The sequence below is a fragment of the Rhamphochromis longiceps genome, linkage group LG22 (genome assembly GCF_057381845.1).
Source record: "Rhamphochromis longiceps isolate RC_006_pf linkage group LG22, R_longiceps_female_GT1.1, whole genome shotgun sequence".
NCBI classification, from domain to species: domain Eukaryota; kingdom Metazoa; phylum Chordata; class Actinopteri; order Cichliformes; family Cichlidae; genus Rhamphochromis; species Rhamphochromis longiceps.
This window is the reverse complement of record NC_140577.1, coordinates 18,761,189-18,786,290: the sequence shown is the minus strand read 5'-3', so window position 1 is coordinate 18,786,290 and position 25,102 is coordinate 18,761,189. Positions and strand designations below refer to the sequence as shown.

The 25,102-nt window shown below is 41.7% G+C and overlaps 3 protein-coding genes and 1 long non-coding RNA gene across 4 annotated transcripts; 2 read left to right on the top strand and 2 right to left on the bottom strand.

Moving 5' to 3' along the window:
* The first annotated feature begins 171 nt into the window (after nt 1-171).
* Nucleotides 172-5,445, top strand: LOC146643912 (uncharacterized). The gene is made up of 2 exons (XR_014909215.1): nt 172-1,088; nt 2,112-5,445. It is a non-coding gene; the product is annotated as an uncharacterized LOC146643912 (long non-coding RNA).
* Nucleotides 5,367-10,458, bottom strand: snrnp40 (small nuclear ribonucleoprotein 40 (U5)). Its single transcript, XM_085395219.1, has 10 exons — nt 10,222-10,458; nt 8,233-8,362; nt 8,038-8,131; nt 7,750-7,915; nt 7,505-7,627; nt 6,564-6,684; nt 6,396-6,478; nt 6,210-6,271; nt 5,751-5,854; nt 5,367-5,515 (listed from the first exon to the last, which is right to left on the bottom strand). Exons 1-10 carry the CDS (start codon nt 10,330-10,332, stop codon nt 5,466-5,468), a joined length of 1,044 nt encoding a protein of 347 aa, XP_085251345.1. The 5' UTR covers nt 10,333-10,458; the 3' UTR covers nt 5,367-5,465.
* Nucleotides 10,459-16,301, top strand: zcchc17 (zinc finger, CCHC domain containing 17). Its single transcript, XM_085395221.1, has 7 exons — nt 10,459-10,587; nt 11,736-11,933; nt 14,067-14,167; nt 14,393-14,484; nt 14,573-14,673; nt 14,790-14,926; nt 15,199-16,301. The coding sequence occupies exons 2-7, from the start codon at nt 11,795-11,797 to the stop codon at nt 15,373-15,375; spliced, it is 747 nt and encodes a 248-aa protein (XP_085251347.1). The 5' UTR covers nt 10,459-10,587; nt 11,736-11,794; the 3' UTR covers nt 15,376-16,301.
* Nucleotides 16,302-18,294: 1,993 nt separating this feature from the next.
* fabp3 (fatty acid binding protein 3, muscle and heart) lies at nt 18,295-21,214 on the bottom strand. The gene is made up of 4 exons (XM_085395763.1): nt 21,033-21,214; nt 19,459-19,631; nt 18,716-18,817; nt 18,295-18,627 (listed from the first exon to the last, which is right to left on the bottom strand). The coding sequence occupies exons 1-4, from the start codon at nt 21,103-21,105 to the stop codon at nt 18,574-18,576; spliced, it is 402 nt and encodes a 133-aa protein (XP_085251889.1). The 5' UTR covers nt 21,106-21,214; the 3' UTR covers nt 18,295-18,573.
* Nucleotides 21,215-25,102: the final 3,888 nt, after the last annotated feature.

The window sequence follows — 25,102 nt, the reverse complement described above, 5'->3', positions numbered from 1 at the left end:
TCAGACTTGTGGAGGAGGAGGAATAAAATCGCCTCCTCCCTCCAGCACCACCATCCAGACCGAGGAGAGGGAGAGAGGGGAGGCTGGCCCCCGGAGGTGCTGCCCTTTTCCTCAGCTTGTGGTTATTCGGAGCGGAAATAAACACAATTAACAGCCTTGTTTAATCTCAGCTACTTACCACGAGCAGCGCGACAGCACAATACAGTGAGCTGCACACAAGCTATATCAGAGAAGGAGGCAGATGATGAGGCGGCTATTGCAAAGGGCCACGCAGGAATCAATGAGCAAGACAAATGTTTTATTTGGACTTGTAATTCACCATGCTTTTGTGTCAAATCTTTGCAAATAAAGAATTCTGAGTTGTCCTGTTTTGATAAATTAAAGCACAGACTCCTTTGGGCTCTACTGAAGTAGATATGCAGTCAAATATAATTCTAAGTGCGGTACAAAAGTATTTGCCCCCCAGTCGTAACCAGTGGTTCAGTTCAGTTCCACTAACCACACCCAGAGCTGATTACTGCCAGACCTGATGAATCAGGAACTCACTTAAACAGAACTTGTCGGACAAAGTGAAGTAGACTAAAAGATCTAAAAATAAAAAACCAAACAAAAAAACAACAACAACACAACATGCCATAATCTAAAGGAACTCAAGAACAGCTGAGAAACAAACTGACATCTATCAGTCCTGAAAGGGTTATAAAGCCGTTTCTGAGACTTTCGGACTTCAGTGAACCACAGTAAGAGCCGTTATCCACAAATGGAGAGAACCTGGAACATTGCAGAATCTTCCCAGGAGTGGTCCACCTGCCAAAGTTACTCCAAGAGCGCATCAACGACTCATCCAGGAGGTTACAAAAGAACCCAGAATAAAATCTGAACTGCAGGCCTCAGCTGTGTCACTTAAGGTCAGAGTTTGTGATTCAACAAGACTGGGCAAAAATGGTATCCATGGGAGAGTAAGAAGAAAGCCGCTGCTAACCACAAAGAACATGACAGCTTGTCTCACAGCTGCCAAAAACATCGTGATGATCACCAGGACTTGTGGGAAAATATTCTGAAGACAAAAGTTGAACTTTTTGGAAAGTGTGAGTCCTGTTACATCTGGTGTAAAACTTACACAGCGGTCTGGTGCTTCAGGTTTTGGAGTGACTGAGTCAAAGTCTGGACTTAAATCAGATTGAAATGCTTTGGCATGATCTTAAACAGGCTTTTCATGTTCAAAAATCCTCCAGTGTGACTGAATTAAAGCAAATCTGCAAAGAAGAGTGGGCCAAAATTCCTCCACAGCAATGTGACAGACTCATTGCTAGTTATCACACACGGTAGATTGCAGTTCTTACTGCCAAGGGTGGCACAACCAGTTATTAGGTTTAGGGAGCAATTAGTTTTTCACATAGAGCCTGGTAGATCTGGATAATTCTTTTTTCCATTAATAAATTAAATCATTTTTTTAAAACTGCATTTTTTTATTCAGTCAGGTTATGTTTGTCAAATGTTAAATTGGCTTGATGATCTAAAACACGTAAGCTAAAACCTAAGAAATCAGGAACGAAGCACATACTTCTGTTGGGCCTTAGGGCAGCCCCTCACTTCATCCGCTCTGTGAAATAAGCTTTTCAAGCCAATCTCTCTCTTTGAGACAACTTTCTTCTGATTGGCTGCCTCCTTCAAGCAGAAGGTTTTAGCAGCAGTTGGGTGGGGTTGCTGTGTCTGTGATGACCATATAAGGGTGTCATCTTTCGTTGATGTCATAGAGATCCAAGATTAGAAAAAAGTGCCTGACACAGAGTGTTTAGAGCAGCCTGAAGTTTGAGTTTTGCGTCACAGAGATTTTTTTCTTTTTATTTATTTTTTATTTTATTTTTTTTACATAAGATGACATCACTATTTCAAAGTTTGGGCATGTTTAACTCACCCTTGTTACCAGAACCAGCTCTGGGCATAAGCTGGCAGAGCAGCTGCTCTGAGCCCCCCCCCCACACACACACACACACACACACACCAACAGGGGGTCCCCCAAGAGAACACGAAATGTAACAGTGTTAATTACATAAAACATAAATGAAACATTCATGCACACTGTAACCATTTGAAACCAATCATTTCAGAAACATCGGGAAGACTGAAGTTCATCGCAGGGATCAAGCAGGACTCATGATCTTCACCAACAGCTCCTCGGAGGGAAATCGTCTTCTCCGCCATAGGGCCGTCCCAGAAGATGAACAGAGGTCTAAAGGTCATGTGCTTTAGAAATAGGAAACAAAATCCAGCAAGGACCTGAGAGATGTATTTGGTCATTCAGCTCCACTGTTCACAAAAGCCTCAACAGAAATGGTATCAGTGGATGGGTGGCTGTCAAGAGGCCATCATGAAATACCATCTGGAAAGAGTCACACAGTGGGACACTATCAGTCATGGACTGGTCTCCCCAGAGCCCAGATCCTAACATCATTGAAGCAGTGTGGGATCTTCTTCACAGAGAACAGAACAAAAAGCAGCCAACATCCAAAGAAGGGCCTTGAATGTTCATCAAGCCCAGAGAACTATTCTTAAAGACTACTTAAAGAAAGAAAGCTGCCTATGAGAGTTCAGGCTGTGCTGAAGAATAAAGGTGGTCATGCTAAATATTGAGCACTCTATTTAGATTCTTTGGAGTACCCCGAGTGAGACCGAATTGAAGTGATGCACTACAGACAGTTAGAAAATTAAATTCTTTTAAATGAATTATGCTGAGGTATTAATAGCTAAAAATGCACTGTCTACAAGTAGTACTGGTCTTACTCGTCTGTGAAATAATGAGTTCATTTCAGGTCTTTGAAAAAACACACACACACAAATGCACACGCAGTTACACAATAGGGCTTTATAAAATATGTAAAGCACACTTTCTCTTAAGAATGGTAAAACCTTTATTAGGAAAACTGCAGCCAATAAGAAAATGCACAGGATAACATAAAAAACAAAGCTGTGTGGGGAGCTAGCAGCCAGTTTATGGTGTTTTCGAACTGCACGCATAATGAATCCCAAACAACTTGGAGTGGATTGTAAAACTGCACCATAAACCTCCAAACCACACATTTAACTTGTACCATTGTACCACTGCATAAGTGATTTGTGAACCCTTTACTGAGATTTCTGCTCTGACGTCTTGTAAAATTATAGACAGTCACAACGGGACCAAACTAATAGCACATTTTTCATGTCTTTATGAAGCCCTGAGATAGACTGGCAACCTGAATACGCTGTTAAGAAAATGGATGGATGTCTTTATTAAACACATTAAGTTACAAGCTGTAAGTCCAAGCTGGAAAGAGTAAGTCAGCATCTATACCTCAGTAATGATTTCTCCAAAAGATACTCCGAACAAGACAAGTTAACAAGATAGGATAACAGATATTAATCCCTTTAAATCCTTGTAAGATAAATGCATGCAAAGTCACAAAGTTAAATCGCAAGTTCCCTAAAAAACATTACAGAGACGAACAAAGCTGGAGACTACAAAACCAACATCCAAAGATGTTTCTGTTCATCAGTCCACAGTAAGAAAACTCTCTACAAACAGCTGAAATTCAGACCTGTTTCTATGCTAAAAGTGCAATCTTCACGTTTAGTTTGGGGTTAGTTTTAGTCTTGTTTTCATTACAATAATAGGCATGATATTTGTCAGGGGAATATTTATTTAAGAAGTTCAGAATTGATATTAAAATATGAAACAGAACACTCTGTAAAGACAGCGGAGTCAGATTGATGTAAACATGGTAAGTGCCAATAAACACATCCACAAAATCCTCTTCAGAGAGATCCTTTTGGTATCCATCAATAGGCTTTGTGCATAATTCTGGTTGGATATTTGACCAAATTTTTAGCAGAATTGGCAAAGTTCATTTAGTTGGTTGGTTTCATGGATTGGACCCAACTTTTAAGATTAATTCACAAATTTTCATGGATTAGTTTATGCATCCGAAAACCAGTTTTGATGTATTTGGGATCATTTTCCTGTTGGTACTTCCAAGTGTAAACTGTCTCCCTGTTGATTTGCGGTGAAGTTGAAGAATTTGCTGGGAGTCCTGTCACTGTGTCCAAAAAAGCTTAATTTTTGTCTCATATGACCCATCAACCTTGTCTCCAGATGGCATTTGGTTTGTCCGCTTTTTTCTTTGTAAGCATGTTATTAGTCCATGTGATGGCAGTTTCCAGTTCTTTGCAGGCTCGAGTTTTTGTGGTTCCTGGGTTATTCCTGAACATCATAACCAACTTCCTGTCACTGAGGGTGACAGTTTGGGTCTTGTCCAGACCTTCACAAAGTGGTAACACATCAGAATTACTTGTACTCACCGATTAACTTGGAACCTGCAGTTGTTTAGAAATGGCTCCAAGAGACCATTCCAACCTGTGTAACTCGACAATTCTCTTTCCTACATCTTCACTGACTTCCTTGGACTTTTCCGTTGTTCTGAATATTAGTCAGTCCAATGAGTGATGTCACACAAATCCTTTTTATAATGGCAAATAGAAACTACCAGTTGTAGTCAAGCACGATCACTAACAAGTTGATAGAATTTGGCCTTTCCACATTAAAAGACATTGCGTAACCTTTAGCAGAGCTTATTAGATTTGGGTGAGTATGTGTGGAGGAGTATGCATACTTTTGGCTCTGTGTGGATTAAAGAAAATAGTAATGCTGTACTATTATTTCACCCTGGAAAAAAGAACAGTTTAAAATCCCAGAATTACCATATCATTTGTGCCCATGATGAGTGAATGTGAACTTCAGATCTGAACCTGAACGGCCCTCACTGAGAGCTGTGGCATGATTAGCAGAGGGTTGCTCAGTGCTAATAATAGAAATCTCCAGGAATTGCAACAGTTTTGTTAGAGGAATGTCAACATGTTCCCAGGTTACATAAGTTAAATAAGAAGGCATCTGATCAAGCTTACTGCTACTAAAGAAAGTTTTCCCAAGAGACGTTATTCACTAACTTTTCTAGATCCCGATTGCTCACTCCCTGTTTATTGTATAAGTTTAACCTGATTGTGTTTATAGTGGTAATTAAATGAAGATTCGATAATTTTTCTGGTTAATCAGTTTAGAAATACTTGTAAAGGCTCCACAAACACAACAAAGCATTTCAGTCAGAAAATAATTTGACAGCTTTTTTTTTTCTTTTTTCAGAATATTGAAGTTTATTATAAAGCAGTACATCAGAATAAAAAAAGAAGTCGCTGTGGAGGTTCTTGTGCCTGAGCCTAATAATCTTCAAACGCATCCTGAGGTTCTTTTGAAACAGGCTGAAATTACAGAGTCCTAGACCACTGTCGAACACCACCCATCCACGTCCAAGGCAGAACACACACACACACACACACACACACACACACACACACACACACACACACACACACACACACACACACACACACACACACACACACACACACACACACACACACACACACAGCCCCTACTGAATTTCTCCCATGTACAGACGTTTATCACTGGCACCAGACAGCACTGTGTAGAGAGACAAAGGAGGAAAAAAAAAAAAAAGGATTCGACTTTGATTTTTGTTTAATGTTTCATAAGGAAGCTTAAAGCGACCTAAGCGCCTAACTTAACATAATTCTGGCATACTGACATCCACCTATCCCAATGTGCCTTCAAGTTATCTTAATTAATTCTTGTGTTAATTAAAAAAGTGTATTTTAGGCCTGAAACACACCTTAACCGATGAAGTTAGTTCACTCACCTATAGGCTCCTCTGGGTGGAAGACCACTTCGTTGACCGAGCCTGCGTGACCCGGCAGTTTGTACAGGATCCTGCGTGATGTGGTGTCCCAAATATACACAAACCTGTAAAACATGATGCAGAAAAAAAATGGTGCTTACATTTGAAATCGCCATATGTTAAAAACTGTATATGTCATACAGTCACTCACCACTTCATTAGGTAAACCTGGTCATCTGCTCGTTAATATAAACATCTAATCTAATCTTATTTTTACTGGTAACAAATCACATTTTCGTCACTGCATTTTTCTTAATTATGTCCTTTGCGGGATGCAACGGGACAGAGTTTGCTTTCAGAAATACAGATTCGATGGTGCACTCAGAGTACAGCAGCTAACCTGAAGGTGACTTGAGCCCTTTGTGTTTGTGTGCGAGCTCATATTCATGTACAGTATGAGTCGGTGTGTTTGCTTCTCACCTGTCGGCCGAGCCTGCAGCTATCTTACTGCCATCAGTAGACCAGGAGCACCTCATCAGGTTCTGAATGACAGGAAAAGATGAATTAGAAACAAAGCATTACATGTGTGAGCTGCTGAGGTGAAAGACAAAAACGCTTGCAGGACTCCAGCTGTTTGTCACTTCAATGAAGAGGGATATAACTTACCTTTTCAAAGTTGTGAACATTGCCCTGGAAAATCTTCACACATCTTTCCTTGGGAGCAAATGGTCGAACATCCCAAATACGGACTGCACAGAGACACAGGGAGACTTCAAGAACAGGATTCACCCATACAGCCAACCACGTTTATGAGCCAAACATGTCTGATAGTACCTGTGTTATCCATGGAGTTTGAGAGAAGGTATGACCCCTCGGAGCTCAGGCTGAGCCCAGTCACTGAGTCACCGTGTCCGTGCATGTTGTAGATCAGCTTATTCTGCCTCAGATCCCACACCTGCAACAACACAATCAATAACTTTGGGTAGGGTTCCTGCAGAAAAGCCATGCAAAGTCATTCTCGAACATTTTATAAGAGGTGCAAAAGTAAAAAATGATTTCACTGCTTTATGGTCTTTGCAGTACCTCAGGGAAACAGCGTCCCAACAGTGGCTAAATACAGAGTAGAAACAACTTTTTCACTTGTATTTAAATGAAAAAAAACCAGCGCTGAGCTACACGTTAGCATCAAACCGCTCCAAACTAAGATAAAACCAAAAGTATTTACGCAATCTTTTGTTCATGTTGCTCCAGAATTTAAGAGCCACAACCACTGGGAAATTATTTTTAAAAAACTAATTATAGTAATTTGTCCTGGATACATTCTAAACTGTGCATGAACTACATGTAAAACCTTAGTTTCACTTTTCAGCCTTGTGTTCTTGAACATGACTAGAGGCTCCCTTTCTTCTAATTGAAAATAGTTATGTATGAAAACCCATTTATATGCCTGTCAAGCATGTAACACTTTGATAGGTGGCAAGGATAAACAGCCCACTCTGGCAAGCTGTGCTGAGTCCATAGGTCCTGCTCGCTTCTGCTAATCAAATTCCATCTTTTTGCCTTCTTTGGCCACAGGCGTCCAAGATAATTATTTGAAATTAAAGCGGCGCCATGAAGTGAAAAATTGGCCCAGCCGAGATTTAATTTCACTAATACACTATGTGTGCTGTGATAATAAAATCCACAGCATAAACAATCTCGTTTTTCAGGATACCCTCGAAAGAACATGGACAAGAAGTTCCATCAGCAGTAACGTGTTTCCAGTGTCATTCTACCTTGATGTCATTGTCGATGCCTCCTGACAGGATCTGATCGCTGGTGTCGTTGAAAGTCACAGCCAGCACCTGGTAGGTGTTCTGGAAAGTGTGGATGGCTCCTTTTTTACGGATGTCCCAGAGCTACAGAGCAGACAGTGACATCAAACAGAAAGCACAATCAGACCTTCATGTTTAATTTTGTGGGACAAAAATGTGGCATCCAGACCTAAAGATGTGGATAAAAATAAAGCTGGAAAACTCACCTTCACTGTCCCGTCGTCACTGCCGGTGCAGATGAGTTGGGGTCCACGGCGAGCTGGGTAGCATGTATTAACGAAGGAAGTGTGGCCCTTCAAGCGCTTGATCCTCTCGCCCGTTTCACTGTCCCAAACACCTACAGTTTTGTCTGTGCTGGCTGAGAACAGCATGCTGAAATGACATAGCAGGAAATAACAGTTAGTTAACCCTTTATAAAGAGCACAGGGTTATTAAGCCCTTAATAGGAAGTGCTGATTGCATGTGTCCTTTGCTAAAGATCTCCACCTACTTACCTGCCATCTGTGTTGTAGTGCAGCTCCATCACTGCTCCACTGTGTCCCTTCAGTGTGGCGTAATTTTCGCAATCTCCATACACGTTCCAGAGCACTGCAGCAAAAAAACACAAAACACCGGTACACACCAAGTTATTCACAGTGAAGAAGTCGTTGCCTCACTGCAGAGATTTACTGGGAGTTTAACTAACTTACATATGAGTCTGTCAAATCCTGAAGAGGCAAGGGTGGCTCCATTGGGGTGAAACTTGCAGCAGTACACCTCACCCTCGTGGCCAGACATTAGCATGATAGGAGCCTGGAGGCTGGAGGTCCGTGGGGGGCCCTATGGGAGACATATACGTGGTTAATACAGAGGTTGAGGTTAAAGAGGGAATTTCAGAAAAAATGTACTGATGTGAGGCTATGACAAGAGGACCTTGCAGTACAGTCAGTGGCATGGGTTTTGATTTATATGGTAACACTTTAAACAATAACTAATACAATGTTTCCCCATTATCAGTTCTTTCTTGATTCCTGATCAGTTTTCTTTGTGGGAACAAAAGCCGGGATCAAAGGCAGCTGTTGGTATAGAAACGTGTCCTGCCAGGTGACCTGGGAGGGTAGATACATCTGGAGGCAGATGATTAAAGGTTTGAGTATCTTGTTTCTAAATATTCAGGTAACTTATCCAGTTTAATCATACTGGATATTTTTAGCTTGTATTTATAATTTATTATAAAATCAGATATGGACTGTGAACGTGGGTCAAAGTGTTGTTGTTGTTTCTTTTATATAATAGTCTCAAAAACAAATGTCAAGGTCATATTTAATGAAATGCTGGTGTTTTAATGCGAATAAAGATGATCTGCAAGGATCATCTACCTCCATCTCAAGCATCCTCCTCTCTCACACCAACCCTCTGCATGACATCCTTCACTACATCAAAGGATCTTCTGTGAGGTCTTCCTCATTTCCTCCATCTTCAACATCCCATCCACTATCCCTCCTCTCCACATGTCCAAACCATCTCAGCCCTCTCTAACTGCTCAATCTGCAATGTCCCTCTGATGAAACTTTGCATGCATCTTTAGTATTGTCCATTCGGGTCCTTCCCAATGTAAATCTGAATGTTTTCAATTTGTCAGAGCCATGATACACCATCCAAACCATACATACAGCAGGTCTCATTACCACCTTCCCTTTCACTCCTGTAGCTGCTCTTCCACAACCCATGGACTGCATCCTGGCTGCACTCTCTTCTTCCCTTATCTAATGCCCCGTCCGTTGCTTTGGATGTTTGAACCCATTTATGTAAACTCATATACCCTCACTGTTACACCTCCCATCAGACTGGAATTTGATGCGTCTCCCTCTCATTCACACACAAGTTCTCTTTTGTGTCTTCTGACTTTCATTCCTCTTCTCTCCACCACATACCTCCACCTCACCAAGCTCTCTTCCCCCTGCTCCCTCCTCTCACTACAGATCGGCTGCAGACATCATAGTCTACCGGCACTCTTGCCTGGCCTCATCTTTCAGCCTCTCCATCAAGACTGCAAACAAGAAAGGGGCACAGAGCCAAACCCTGACATAATCCTACCCCCACCTTGAATAGTCGAAATGTCAGAGTTAACAGCCAAAGGAATAGAAGTATCTATTTGTTCTACACTGAGATACAAAGTAGGGGTTACCTGGGAGTAACTTCCTGAATTCAGAATAGAAATGGTGGTCAAGATAGTTGATAATGTCTTTTACTTTCTTTATCACCCGTGTTTCTCAGTGTAAACACAAATCTCTTTGCGCGACCCCCGTTATTTTGGAGCTGGTATTATCAATGTTGCTGAGAGTTTCTATCCTTAAAAGATAAAACATTAAACCAGAACACAAAAGAACATTTTCTGTGATCGCTTTAAAAACTCTTTTTAAACAATCGTTTACCCAAATCTAGATGGAGACATTGTAAAAAGCATCAAAGTGAGAGCTAATGCTGTGCTAATTTTATTTGCATGTTTATAGGTCTCGCTGGCAGCCCAGATAATGAACCTAAAATCACCACAAAGGGAAAATGTGACTTTTTTCCAGGCGGCTTTATATATAATTAATCACAAAGCGTACACAGTATAGTGTGGTTACTTGTTCTAAGTGTTTGAGTCTACTTCAGTAGCCACCCCTCCCGGTTGTAGTAACAGCTACCCTCCGTACCGTGGCCACGAGTTGCTGAGACTGCGCCGCCGCTATCAGCTCCGTCCGGGGCCGCTTCACGGCGGAAGGAACCACCGCCATGTCTGCCGCTCTTTTCATAGGCTCAATCATCTTTACAGGACAAAAATCCGCAAAAATTTAAAGCTTTAACGCTACAATTTACAAAAAATGAATAGACGTCTTTCATACGAGACGTCGGAGGAAGTAGCACCAACGTATCAACACAGAAGAAGTACTTCCTGTGAGCGCGAGGAATACTATTGGTCGAGATTTGCAACGGCTAAGATGATTGGTAGATTAGCCGCTCCGCTTGTTGTTGAAACGTTTTGAACCGGATGTAAAATAACCATCGTATCAATCCGAAAGGTAACGCTGATATCATTTTAAAATTATTTTCTCTGAAATTATTGCTGCATGAGGTTATGTTTATTGTTTATTATAAACTAGAACGTTAAGCAGGCGCGGGCCCATTTTCTTGTTCATATTTTATTTATTCAATATCTGTTTATTCATTTATTATAGCTCTTTAGTGTGGCTAACATTAGCCGAGGAGCTGCTGTTCCATTCAGCTTTTGTGTTTGAGATAAAAAGTGAGTCTAATAGGTTTTTATTGCTATCCAAGAGATCCAACACATAGCTGTGAAGCTCATAAAAATCACTTTCGGGTACAAAATATGACACGGCTGAATAGCAAGTCAGCATGCGAGTGGGGGTAAAATAATCAGTGAACATAATAAATTAAATCAATCTCTTTTTAGATTTAGCTTTTGTATACTGTTAGGATCAAATGAACTGTGTTGACATTTGACTTCAGTAAAAAAAATATGTCTTTGTTTTAGCATGAAATTCCATGACTTTTCCTAAAGTGACCCAAAATACACGAAAATTAAAATGTTTAAAAATTCATAGTGTTTGTACAATGAGGCTGTTCTAGGTCGTATCTATTCAGATGGATTTTAGATCCACCGGTGTGGTTCAAATAACAGAAAATTTTGGTTTTAGGGAATTTTAAAATGGTACATTCCATGCATGGAATAATAAATTGGCATAGAAGTATTTATATATTGAGGTCATACAGAGGTCAGAGGGTGCCTTGGCACAAGATCTGAAATAGGATGCCATGATCATGGGGTAGTTAGAACCGTTGCCTTACACCAGGAAAGTTCCTGTTTCAGAACCTGTCAGTGGCCTTTTGGTGTGAAGTTTCCTCTAGGTACTTGGGCTTCTGGCCACACTCCAAAGACATACGTGATTCTAAATTGGCTGTGGATGTGAGGTGAATAAAGTGCTTAAAAGTGCTGCATGAATGTATAGTTAAAATGTGCTTGTAGTCTAAAGTGGTCATAAAGACTAGAAAACTGATGTATAAATTCAAAAACAATGCAAAAATACCCGCCATGTAAGAATGTGACCTACAAATAAACAAATTAGAATTAGTTTATTCTGAGCTAACAGAGTTTAAACTCACTAAGATTAAAACAGAGAGTATAAATGCACCTGATCTGCCATTTCAGGGATTGTGGGAATCCAAGCGCAAGATTCAGTTATTGGAAACCGTGGCTGTTTTGAGACGATGTCCGACCGTGACCGCCGACCATCAGAGCCGGCTGGGCTGGATGGTTTGCCACCACTGTACAGCATTGCCAAAGGAGAGGTGGTTTCAGTGCAAACTTATGGAGCATTTGTTCGACTGCCGGGATACAGGAAGGAAGGTCAGTGAAAAGATTTGATTATTCAGATGAAAAATAAAGAAAAATAGGTTGAAGAAGAAAAAAAACAAAGTGTTGTTTTGTCTGGAGATCTCTTCCTGTTAAAAGGGAGTTCTTCCTTCCTACTGTCACCATGTGCTTGCTCATAGGGGGCAGTAATATTATTGGAGTTTTTCCTTTAAAATTGCAGGTCATTACCTTACAGTACAAAGTGTCTTGAGTCAAACAAAACACTTTATACTGTTATACTTGTTGTTGTGAATTGGTACTATGTAAATAAACCTGAAAACAACAAAACCCTTAAAAAAGGACATACATGTAAGTATAGTAGGTAAGCCTGCCCTAATTATTGTAGCGTCTTTACTTTACAATGGGTGGCTGTAGCTCACAGGTCATCTACTGATCGGAAGGTTGGTGGTTCGATCCCTGGCTCCTCCAGTCTGCATGCCAAGTATCCTTGGGCAAGATACTAACCCCAAGCTGCTCTCCGATGCATCCATCGGCGTGTGAATGTTGTTCACACGCCGTCTAAACTGTAGACTCAGTTTAGAGTCAGTGCTTGGGAGAATGGGTGTGATTGGGTGAATGTGGCATGTTGTATACAGCACTTTGAGGACTCCTGGAGAGTAGAAAAGCTATATAAGAATCAGTCCATTTACCATTTACAATACAAAGTACCTTGAGGTGACTGCTGGTATGATTTGGTGCTATATAAAATTGAATTGAATTAGTGTACTGTCTCACTGTGTGTAAGAAGACAAGGCTGAAAGACTTCAAAGACACAGGTCAAAGTAAGATATTTCACATTCTTGTTATGTTTAAAAAAAATTGTTCTTTTTGGCTTATTAGCACAATCATAGTTTCTTCTATTATAATTCATTTGTGTTATCTTCATAGCAACAGAAATTGAAGATGTGTGTGTACAGACAGGAGGTGTGGGAGGATGGTTGGGCGGGGTTGATAAGAAGTGGGACACGTTGATGAAGTGGGATGACTCGTATCTATATTTACACTTGGGTTACCTCTTTGATAATGAAGTATGATTTATTGTGGCTTGGCCTTGACCTACATGTCCAGTTAAACAGCAGCTTTTCATTTTCACCACCGGAGGGCGAACCGAACAACTTGTGCTCACACATTCATAACCTGTAGCCTAAAAAATGATTTGGAGAGAACTTGTATGCTTTATTTAAATTACAGTCCCTTTGAAGTGAGAGTCAGTTAAAGTGGTTTGAAGTAGATGTAATGATTAAGCACAGTTACATGATTTAGTTGGTCAAATGTTATTGAAGCTTGATAACAGCTGGAAATAAGTTTGATTCTTAATTTAGTATTTGGGTTTTCATTTGTCATCCAACACGTATTCATGTGTCAACCTTTTCTGTAGGTCATGAATGCTCACCATGAAGTGCTGTACAAAAGTCTTGAGCCACTCCTTATTTCTTTATGTTTTGCTGAAAATGGGTGCAGTGATTTATTCAAACCTGTGCAAACATGAATGGAAATACAGAGTTTGTACAATTCTAATGAGCTCAAAAGTTAATATTTGTTATAACCACATTTATATTTCACAACATAGTCTTAACTCTGTTACCTAACTTTCTTTAGGTAGTCTTCAGGAATAGTTCTCCAGGCTTTTTGAAGGACATTCAAAGCTCCTCTTTGGATGTTGGCTGCTGTTTGTTCCATTCTCCCACACTGTTTCAATAATGCTGAAATCTGAGCTCATGGGAGGCTAATCCATGACTGGTATAATGGTTATGCATTATAAGTTTTTCTATCTGGGTATGCTTTTGCTGCATTGGTATCATGTTTTACAGATGGTTGTAGACACTCTTGTATTTTCTCATGACCTTCTCTGTACATATTGACAACGATATGAACAAAAAAAAAAAAAATTTTGGATTCATAACTTAATAAGACCTGTTGCAACTGATTTTCAATCCACTTCTTGTGTAATGTGGCATTTGGCCTTCAGAAAAGGCTGAAGTTCTGTTGTTCAAGACCGTTTTATAAATTACGAAAGAAAGTCTGGTTCCAAATATAAAGACATGAGGGTTTGCTTAAGACTTTTGAAAGTATTAATGTATTTTAGGTGATATCTAAGTAAATGAGATTTGTCCTTTGCTTTCACAGGTCTGGTACATGTGAGTGAGATGTCAGCTTCCCGGGTGGAGAACGCTTCAGAAATTGTGGATGTGGGAGAACATGTGTGGATTAAAGTCATAGGGAGAGAGGTAACAATATCACATGTGTTTTGGACAACATTTGTTAAATGAAGGTATTCTTCAACTCCAAACCCCAGAAAGGCTGCATTAAAAGTCCTCCTTTACCCTTAAACCTGAAAAGGTGTCAGAAACTGCCACTCCAGTGGGCTCAAACTCAACCTGGTTCTCATAAAGATAGTCACAGAAGTGCACACACAGAGCAGAAAGTTTACAGCTTCTTCCTCTGCTCATCAGATTCAGGGTGACAAGGTGAAGCTGTCTTTCTCCATGAAAGCTGTCAATCAGGGAACAGGGCGGGACTTGGACCCCAACAATGTTATGGCAGAGTAAGTGCTTACGGATTCATTGTGTGTGTTTTCATGTGTCTGAACAGGTGTGTGTGTGTTGTTAACATCTGTGTGTGTGTGTTTATAGGCAGGATTCAAGGCGGCGTAAGCAGTTTAGAGACCAAACCAGCAACAGGATCACGCTGGAGGCTGTGCTCAACACAACGTGTTCAAAGTGCGGCTGCAAGGGTGAGGTGACATCATGAGTCATGTAATGTGTCAAAGAGACTGTGCTTGTTTCACACAGATGGCTGATTTGTTTGAATTCACACTGCAGTTGTTAAATAAATTATTACTCTCTTCAGGTCACTTTACAAAGGACTGTTTCTCTGCTCCTGGCCTGCAGTACGCTCTCTTGCCTGAAGAGGACGATGAAGAGCCACAGCAGCAACCATCTACAGCCGCACAACATCAAGATTCAGACAAAAAGAAGAAAAAGAAGGTGACAATGTGACCTTTAAAGCCCTGCGCAGCTCTCGCTTCCTTTTCCGCTCTACCTTTCCTTTGCTGATTCTTTCTTTCTCTCTTTCATCTGATGCAACAACCCCCACATGTCTCTCTGCATGACATGCGGTTGTGACCACATTGGGAGTCTGTTGCCTGGAAAAATGATTTTTGTGCTGATTTAAGAGGAACATACTTCAGTGTTTGGGTTTTGAGGTATTGAAACTGCTTTTTTGTGCAACTTCTTTGTTTTTAACGCCTATTCTCCAGGAAAAGAAAGCAAAGAAGAAGAGTAAGAAAAGGGAGAGGAAGGAGTCTGAGAGCGACAGCAGCAGCAGCAGCAGCAGTGAATGTAAATCCAAGAGGAGGCGGCAAGAACACGAGCGTGACAGAGATGACAAGAAGAAGAAGAAACACAAAAAGCACAAATCGCACAAACACAGCTGAGACAAACACAGGGTGAACGTGGTTGGCAGCAGACTGAGAGAAAGACTTCCAGCTTTAATATCTAAACCTTCATTCACTGTCTGTCAAGTTCAAAACTTGAAGGGAAGCGCTGTAAATACAAACATGTGATAATCTCCACTTGTCCTGAAGTTACTCCTCCATAAAGGGAGGAGTCTGCCACACTGTGTAATCAGATAGGTGCAATCGATATGGCGGCAAGTGGCTATCCCTTTCCAAAACCCCGATATTGTTTACAGCTGTTTAGGATCTGGGAAATCCATTATACACAAGCGAGAGGGTAAAAAAGGAGAAGGGAGACACGCACGCACATACACAAGAAATAGTTAAGACATAAACAGGAAGTGTAAGGCACCACAAATGAGCTTTAGAGTAGTGTAATAACACGATAGCCTGAGGTTGTCTGCTGGTTTTGTTTTGTTTTTTTGTGCGTGTTTGCGAGTCTCACCTCGAGGAGACTCTTTAAAGTACACCCAGCCGTCTTCCTGCATGTCCACTGTTTGCTCCATTAAAACTATTTTTATCTGTAAAGGTAACAAAATGTCTCACGATCTCTTTGTTCAAGGACCTTGAACTCCTAATGTTGCCGTCCTTGGAGGACCAAAACACATGTACACGCACACGCAGTGGAATTTTTCAAGCTCTGGTCCACCCATAACCAGTTAATGTTTTAAAGCCTGGACAGGCGCCCCTACACAGCATAGAGCCCAGGTTATGTCACGCAAGTTTTTGTTTTTTATCAGGGTTAGAGGCCCAACATCTTGTTTCTTCTTCTCTGCTGCTTTGACCCAATTTCAAGCTTCTGCTTGTGAGGCTGCTGAGTGAGATCGCTTCCAGCTGCGGCGGTTTGAAACGGCTCCAGTGCGATCCACCGTCAGCGGGTTTAGTTTACCGCTTAATCTCAAAAATGTTCTCTATTTCTTTTCCTTTCTCTGCTCTGACAGTCGTATGAGACACTCGGCATGACTGCACACCCAGACGTGTTGCATTAATACACATACCTGGATTACAACTGCAGTAAACTGTGGATTCTGCATTCATTTACAATGAACTGCAGGCTTTAATTTTAACCTTGGGTTGATCTTATGTTGTTTTTTTTCTGTGCAGAGTGTACCTGGAATAGGTGACACATTATGTTTTAAGATGTTAAATGATTTGGAAAAAGATTGTTTAAAGGCAGCTAGAGGAAACTTTTTTTTTTAAATAAAAACCTTGTGTTTTAGAGTTATTATCGCATTTTTATTAGTTCTTATTCTTGATTTTCAATCCAGTGTAGTTCTGAAGTAATTAGCAGACACTTTGATGTCTGATCCTGATTGCACAGTGTATCTGTCGACGGCTGTTCCTCTTGACTGTTCCCTCTCTGTTTTACAGCACGGAGTTGTTATCTGTAAATTTGTCTGAGAACACATTTGAGCTCCAGATGTCAGTTTTCAAACTAGCCGTGAAAAGATTTTCAAGCACGAGCCGAATGATTGTGACACATTGGTCGTTATCGTTTGCTCAAATTGGAATTACTAGTATGATCCAGGTACTGTATCAGCCTTGTGATGTTTCAAATCCACAAAGCACTGAGCACTATGACTGTATAGTTTATACAGTGTGCTACGCTGCACATGCACTGTACATACCTATATATGATATATGTGTTTGGGTTAGTATCATAAAATGAAAAACAGCCCTGTGAGTGAGCATAGTAAAAAAGCTGTTCTGCAGAAATGTAGTAAAAATCCAAAGTTTGAAAATGTAAATGTATAGTTATTTATTTAAGGGCTCCAGCGTGATTAGTTTTGCATGAGCTTTGCATAAAATCAACTGTGCTCTGTTCAGGAGCTGTGAAGCCACATCAACATGGTGTCATGGCGACGTGAAGAAAATTCAGACCAGGTTTACCCTGCAAGAGGACCTCTCACACCTGTATGTTAGTGGCTCAAACTGTGTCACTTAGTGCTCAGAGCTGCCTTAATTCTTCTTGGCAGAGATTCAACAAGGTCCTGGAAACAGCTTTTCTGCTCATTTGCTTTGTTTGTGTTTACTCTGCAAAATTTTCAACACACTGCAGGTACAGTGCGCAAAAACAGCCGCATCCATAATCTCTACCCTTACTCCATCCATTCGTTCCTCAACCATTTCAGCTCCGGGTAACTTTAGGAGGCAGTCGCAGCAGGAGGTGGCCTGGGCTCCTCCTCCGCCCTTTCACCCCTTTACCCTGCATTTAGTTGGCAGTGCGTCACTAGCACATGACACCAGTGTACCCCGGGAAGGAATGATATGAATTTAGACAGCACATGCACAGGCCTAATTCAAGTACAGGACATAACATTATCCACACAAGTACAAGCTTTACCTCAACTTTCCTTTAACCTCACCAGGGCAAAGGCAAGATCCACACTCATCTGTGCACACACACAGGAGCTGCTAAGAGGCTATAATTAACCTCCATGTGAGTCCCTCTAAAGCCCACTGTGATGGAAAATGTGGTCACACATCTCGAGTCTATAGTTGTGTTGGACTACTGAACTCTTCAACCCTCCTGTTTAAAAGTACAGCTCAGATTGGAACAATTTCACGCTCAATCCGCCTCGAATACAGCCCTGAATGCACGAGATCAACCTCGCAATCAGCCTCCCTGAATAAAGCTTTAAATTGATCATTTAGATCCCAGATCAGTTTTTCCTGAGCAACGTTTCTTGTACCTCTGGGCTACGGACCGTCATTAAAACAAAGAAAAACACATCCAGGGAGCATTTTTTTTCCTCCAGTCTGTCCATCAGTGTAGACACTTTTATTTGAAACGTATCAGAACTCCACAGGAAAACTTTTCAAACACTTTTCCAGGCAACATGTTCTTCCAGGCCACATTCTTAAAAAAGAGAAGAAATGCAGACCTGGAGTCTTACAGAGAAACAAACATCAAAAAAATTGATGGAATTTATTCATTGTTTCTTACAGTAGAATGAACAACGTATAAAGGAGGTGGGGAGGAAGAAAAGGAGTCGGAGGTCACAGTCAATACTAAATTAATACTAAAAGGGACAATGACGGGGGTCGATAGCAGCCATATGAGGAGGTGGGGTTGTTTTTCTTTTTGGCCTGTTTTGAAGAAGTGTTAAGGAGTCTGGGATGCGGGATTTTAGTTGATGCAGGTAGCTGCTGAAATGTTGTGGGATTTCTTTTTCTTTACTCTTCCTTCTCGTAGCGACGCGTGCAAACAACCTCTCCGAGTTTGAGTGTCTGTTTGAAGAGAGAAGAGAAGTTACATACACATACATACAGAAGTTACATTTGAATTATTCTTTTTTTGGGGGGGTGGGTTACTGACCAGCAAGAGAACGTTGCCGTTGACTTCCCTGACCAGGCTGGTCTCCTTTTCGTCCCACCGCTGAATGTGCACCAGCTTCCCGTCCTCTATCTTGACAATAGACTGGCGGGGAGCAGAAACGAGAGTCAGACACACATCCAGCGAGCGAGTGAGGATCATTTAAATCAGTGGTTCGGCTTTCTGTTATTTCATTGTGCGCTTCACCATTGCGCAGACATCTTTATAGGCAGCTACCGCACTTTTCCCATCTCATGGCAAGCTTGTAAAAAAATACCTAAAGTTACAAGAATGCAACGCAAAGGAACTGTGCAATCAGAGAGGACGACAATGACTTGTTGGGTAATTCATGTGCTCGTGCAACAGCCCACAGAGACATCAGTCTGAATGTGAGCTCGCAATAGCCACAGCTTCTTGCCATCAGCAAACACTCTGCAGTATACATTTAGTTAAAGTGTATGCTCCTTGCTCCTTTCCCCTGTAACGTTCCCTTTAAACGCTACCGCGCACTCAACTTTATCTCTTTCCCAAAGCTTTATGTCATCCCATCACGACTGTTTCCACGGCGATCCATCAGCCTGTGCACTTTAATTATCACACCATATTTCTGTATGGTTACTTCTCCAGTGTGCAGGGAGGTTCCAGCAGACTTCTCCTTACCTCATACGAAGCCTGCTTAAAACCTCTTTCATAAAAGGCTAAATGCAAGGTTTTGCATTGTTCAAATTGGACCTTTGACCTCTCACCTTGACCTTCCTGTCGTCGGCGGTTGTCTCGTCGAACTCCTTTCCCAGCTTGAAGCTGAGCTCTGTGTTTTTCATGGTACTCTGAGTCTTCAGCGTCACCGTGTCGCCGTCCACTGAGATGATGGTGGTGGGCTTGGTGAGGTTGGCCACTTTCCGTGTAGCGAAGCCCACGCCTGTGTAACAACACAAATTTAAAACAACCAGGTAAGTCAGGTGAGGTGTGCTGAGGGTGGATTATCCCCGTGGGAAATAAACAAGTCTAAAGGTGAGGCAGAGACTCAACCTGTTTCTCTGCCGCTGGCACTGATCCTCTCACATAGGGGCAAAGGTTGTACCAGTGTATCAAGCAGATGTTGAGATATTCTAACCCGACTTAAAGGAAACGTCCTGGGAGTGTTTACAGATACCGAAAGGAATATGTTGTTGCACATCCAGAGCAAAAGCCGTTGGTTTGCCCCCGGGCTGCCCTTCATCTGACATGCCCTCTAATCTCTCCTTTATCAGCCACTTCAGCGTGCTGCACGTTCTTCAAACACTGCAGAGTCCCTCTGACCTGGGAGAGTGCCTGTTTGGGCATGTGTGTGTGTGCAAATTATTACCTGCTTTCCTGGTGTGCGTTTGTGTGTGTATGAGGGATTGAGTGAATTTGTTTCTCTGGGTAAACGTGATTCGCACCATTTCTTTTACTGAAGGGAAAAAATCTGTTTCTGTTTGAAGTTAACAACCCAATTCATTTACAGCAGCGACATTCCCATAGCACATGTGTGTGTAGATGCCTCATCGATTAAAAGGACTGGGGTTAGAGGTTAAAGGGCGTCTGCTTGTTACCGTGATCAGAGGAAATACGTCGATGGTGATGTGGCTCTACACAGCTGTAAAACAAACTCCATCCACCTGCCTCCATTCCACGCTCCACAGCCATGTGTGTGCCAGGAGCCAAACTATATCTCCATGTTCCCGTCCCACCAGCTCCTCCTTCCAGCTTGATATTCGGCTCCTCCCATGACCTCACACAATGAACAGCTTTCAGCGAAGGTCACCCACATTATACTACACTGTGTGTGTCTGTGTGTATGAATGCCATTCAGTGATTCCCACAGTGGGGCTGATTTTTTTTTTCTTCACTCAAAAAAGAAAAGGGGGGGGGGGGGGGGGGTCCTCCCTCCTTTCCAGCACTTGGCCCATGTGGTCAGCCATGATTCCTTTTTCCTCCCTCCCTCTGGTGCCCATCTTCTCCTGCTGTATTTCTGTTCCCAACCTACGCTTCGCTCCACCCTTTACTCTACAGCCTACCCCTTTATTTCTCCATTTGAAGCCTCCCTTATTTGCTCCCATGATTGATCATTTTTTCCCACACCCTGTATCAACAAGCTACTTAAAACAGTTTACATATGAAACACACCTTATACCATTCAGCTCGCCTCAAACCCGTCTCAACATGCGCTCGCTTGCAGCACTGGCACTACTGCTGCATCCTCTGTTTCACACGCATGCGTGCACACTCCCCTGCGCAATGTGCATGCATTAAAAAAAAAACAGAAGAAGAAAGAAATAGAAATACACGGAACACTTACCCAGCTCTTTCATGTAATCATCAAATTTATCGCTCTCCTTGAGGAGCCATGTGCCAACGAAAGCATCGACCATGTCTGCAGCGGTGCGGTGCGAGAGAGAAAGACGGTGTGTGTGAGTGTGTGTGTGAGGGAGAGAGAGAGGCGGCAAAGCAGGGGAGCGTCAGAATGAGAGACGAGAGAAAGAGACAGGGGGAGTAATGTAAAGCACCACCAGCTTTGCTGTGATCTTACTGGCTGAATGTACCGGCTGTTCGTGATGTCATCAGTCTGTGTCACCCACAGACTGCCGGGCGGGGGATGGGGAGGAGAGGGGGGAGCAAAAAGAGAACACGTGATAGCCTTGGTTTTGTCAAAGTGATCGCCATGCAAATAAATTGTGTTTGAATTGCTTGAAAGGTTTTTTTGCATCTGCTTTCTGTTCGTATTATCAGCCATAATAAAGAGGATCAGAGAGGGCTTTAGTAGAGAAATCAAAGAAGAGGGAGAAAGGGCAGAGTGGAGAAGTCAATGGGGAGGAGGTGGAGGAGTACGAGGAGGTGAGCCTGAGGGAAAAGAGGCCCACCATTGAGTCTTTTTTTTTTTTTTTTTTTTGCAGCTGTTGGTTGTAAATGTCGTATTTTCTCTGCCCTACTTTTACTCCCTAGTTGTTCTCCTCATCTCTGGTCTCTCCACCTGGGGGGTTTCCATCCACCTGCACTGTGTGGTTTGCCGGTTATTTTGATGACCTAAATGTGGCTCACCAAAGTGTGAAAAGTGTAACCAAATGTGTATGTGTGTTTGTGAGAGTGCTTGTAAACACAGATACAGGTCCGAGTATGCTGGCAGACGTGTGTTGCAGTTATGACTGTGAAGATAAGAGTGCTGGTGTGTTACTATAGTGCTTGTTTTCTAGACACAAATACAAAACTTGTTCATCTCCAACCGGTTAGAGATTGCTGCCCCTTCCTTGTTCTGCCAGAGGTTTCTTCCTGTTAAAAGGTAGTTTTTCCCTGTTGACAAATTGCTTGTTCATAGGGTTGTTTGATTACAGTTTCAAACGACTTGCAATACAAAGCGCCTTCAGGTGATTGTTGCTGTGATTTGTTACTATTGAATTGATCTGTATTAACCCCAGAACACTATCGCTGGGTGATTTTCACCCGAGCAAATACATTTACATGATTTCTCTTTCCTGCAGCTGTTAGCGTGTCGAGCAGACTGTGCCTTCACCAGGGAAGTCTCAAATGTACCAGGAATAGGTGGATCAAAGACCAGCCTTCCAGTGTCATTATTTATTTATTTATTTTTAGGAATTTTCCTTTTGTTAAATTCCAGATTTTTCTGTAATTGGCAGCATTATCTTAGGGTCCCCCCATGACACTTTTTTCATTTTGTTAGACGTGACACAGGTGAAAGTAAAAGCAGACCACTCTGATTCAGATCCCTATCAGATCCCTGCTACAAAGTCCACGTAATATCTCGGTAGACCTCTTGGAGGACAGAGCAGGTCCTTGTCTGCAGACTTCACAGCAAGTTAGTGGATGTCATGAGTCATTTCTCTTTCAGCTCTACCAAGCTAAATGAGAATTTCTGGCTTTTGCAACAACACATCTGACAAAGTGGATTGCCTTAGTTTGCTGCATGTGCGAAAGGGAAACTTTGCAGAGTCCGGAGAATCAGATCCAGATGTTATAGCATAATAACTGCATTGTAAGACTCAATAAATACACCTTGTTGTTATGTTTGGAGTCAGACATCTTCCTGGTGCAGAAAATGCAAATACTCCACCAAATGTGGAGTTTCCTGACAGAAAAGGTACCATCCATCCATCCATTTCTGAAACACTTTTGGGGAACACATTTGGGAGATTAAAAACAGGAACACAGAGGGCAAGACTTCACTGATGGAAGCACATTGTTCTTCGGTCTTTTCATTGCTCTCGTAGTTCCTGATCATACAGCAGAAACAAGCTAAATAGGAATAGAGCAGCATTTTAGGAAAAATGCGGAGAGATCCAGGCAATAAAATATTAGCTTAGCACAGAACCTAGAGTAACTATTTAGACAAGGCATCTGTCCAAAGATAAGTTCAGACAGCTGCAGATGCCAAGCACAAGCAGTCATTCTAGTTATACTTTTATAAGTCCACTGGAGTCTGCTTGATGGACACACATGCATAGTTGGAGCATTTATGCTGTAGTCACAATAAAACTGGAGATAATGGAGTTAAAAAAGTACACCAGGGAGCACATATAAACCTCTCTAGTTAACATAGTTAAAAAAAATTTCTTTTTCCAGAAAAGAAAAAAGCTTAAATGAAAAACCTTTAGCTGTAGCTTGTGCTGGACTAGGTTGAATGGAATATTTCCCAAGGTTTCCCATTACAGCTGTGTTTTTTCTCCTCCTTTTTAAAAATAGTACTCATGTGTTTTTTATAGTACTCAGGTCTGTATTATTAAGCTTTTGAGTTACAGATGGTTGATGTTTCAGTTTTACTCAAAGAACGCAGTTTTTGGTAGATTAGTCTCATTTAATACCACTGTGTAGTATCTAGGCTAACCAAGCTAGCTAACTAGTGTTAGGCTGTGTCCCCACAGAAAGCAGGAAGAAGCACATTGCTTTGAAGCTGACAGTTGGTCCCTAGTGGATGTTCTAGGCCCCAATTGCTGGCAACTCTCCTGGTGTTGTCCAAATATTGTCACAAAACACAAACCATACATCAAATAATTCCTTCAAAGCTAATTCTTTAGCGTTCTGTGGTCTACATGGATGCAAGCAGAGCCCCTGAGTAAGTCAGAGTCCTGTTAGCGGGCGTTCAGAAATCAAAGTCGTCATGTGGTTCATGTAGCTTTCAAATAGTTCCTGCAAAGGCTTAGCAGGCAGTTGAAATGTGTGGTGATAACATACAGACTTGTTTGTTTGTTTTTTTTAACTTCCCACCTTTCAAAAATGTATCTCACACTTCTGTGCTGCTATATATGTCACCATATATTGGAAACCTTCAGAAATATTGCGAGGCTTGTGATGAGCCACCATTGCTTTAACTGAAAATGGTCCATTGGAGAGATTGAAGACGGTGCAGCTCTTATCAATACCATCCTTCCAATGGCTCTGGATGCTAGCTGCTTCCTGTGTGGATTCAGCTGTAGTCTTAGCTGACAACGCTCCTGGTATTGTCCAAGTACGCTCCTAAAATAAGGCCCTACTTAGAGAGACTACTTTGAATGAGAGTGTTATAATTTTCTAATTCAACTCTTAGCATGAAAGCATTTCTCACCATGTCAAAAATCATTTCAAACTAATTCTAACTTTAACACTAACATCCAGTCCTGAAAACGTCACTCTGAGATGTGTATACAGGTCAAGTGTAATTTCCTGCCTAAAACTTAAAAAAAACAAAAATTCAAATCACTCCTCACAAGTACAGATGTAAAGACTTGTTTTCGTCCTCACTGTGATATAAGTCCCTATGGGTTGGTGTGCAGTCAGGTTCAAGTCCCCAAAGGGCATCATAAACTAGCCTCCGTGCAGAAGCACAAGTGTCCACTTATTATCTATCTGTCTCTCTCAATGTGACGAAATTCTCCCCTATCTGCTAATGCATGGTCAGATCTGTGGACGTTGTGTAATAGCAAACATGCATTAAAACTACCACACTGTCAAACCACACACACACGGGCAGACAGAGTGGGCAACAAAAGTCAATAGTGAATACTTATCGAACCATGTTACACACTCTGTCCTACTGCCCTTGTCCTCCACCGGCCTCCCTTTGCTGGTGTCAAGTAGTGTGTCTAAACTGGCACATGTGTGCGCGCTGGAACGAATCAGTGGTGCGCACGGGTCTGACACTTGACATGAACAGGTGTGAGAGGGACACATGGAAAAAAGAGAGGAGAGGACAGAGAGAGAGGAGGTGAAAGGTTAAAATCGTTTAGTTCCAGCTTTTCCTCTTACCCTCATTTGCCTACATTGGATTTTATTATTTAAACAGTTACATAGGTGGTAACATGTCACTCAAATATATGTATATATGTATGGATATATGGTTAAAAATTGAAAGATTATTTTATTTGTTGGGGGGGGGGGGGG

What these genes read in the sequence shown, in the direction of transcription:
- zcchc17 (XM_085395221.1), top strand. Translation starts at nt 11,795, where the DNA reads ATGTCCGACCGTGACCGCCGACCATCAGAGCCGGCTGGGCTGGATGGT. An exon ending in CCCAACAATGTTATGGCAGA is followed by an intron (nt 14,485 to 14,572) that starts GTAAGTGCTTAC and finishes GTGTGTTTATAG; the next exon opens with GCAGGATTCAAGGCGGCGTA. An exon ending in TTCAAAGTGCGGCTGCAAGG is followed by an intron (nt 14,674 to 14,789) that starts GTGAGGTGACAT and finishes TACTCTCTTCAG; the next exon opens with GTCACTTTACAAAGGACTGT.
- snrnp40 (XM_085395219.1), bottom strand. Translation starts at nt 10,332, where the DNA reads ATGATTGAGCCTATGAAAAGAGCGGCAGACATGGCGGTGGTTCCTTCC. An exon ending in ATGTTCACAACTTTGAAAAG is followed by an intron (nt 6,272 to 6,395) that starts GTAAGTTATATC and finishes CCTGTCATTCAG; the next exon opens with AACCTGATGAGGTGCTCCTG. An exon ending in CCACCCAGAGGAGCCTATAG is followed by an intron (nt 5,516 to 5,750) that starts GTGAGTGAACTA and finishes CTCTCTACACAG; the next exon opens with TGCTGTCTGGTGCCAGTGAT.
- fabp3 (XM_085395763.1), bottom strand. Translation starts at nt 21,105, where the DNA reads ATGGTCGATGCTTTCGTTGGCACATGGCTCCTCAAGGAGAGCGATAAA. An exon ending in CCGACGACAGGAAGGTCAAG is followed by an intron (nt 18,818 to 19,458) that starts GTGAGAGGTCAA and finishes GCTCCCCGCCAG; the next exon opens with TCTATTGTCAAGATAGAGGA. An exon ending in ACGGCAACGTTCTCTTGCTG is followed by an intron (nt 18,628 to 18,715) that starts GTCAGTAACCCA and finishes CTCTTCAAACAG; the next exon opens with ACACTCAAACTCGGAGAGGT.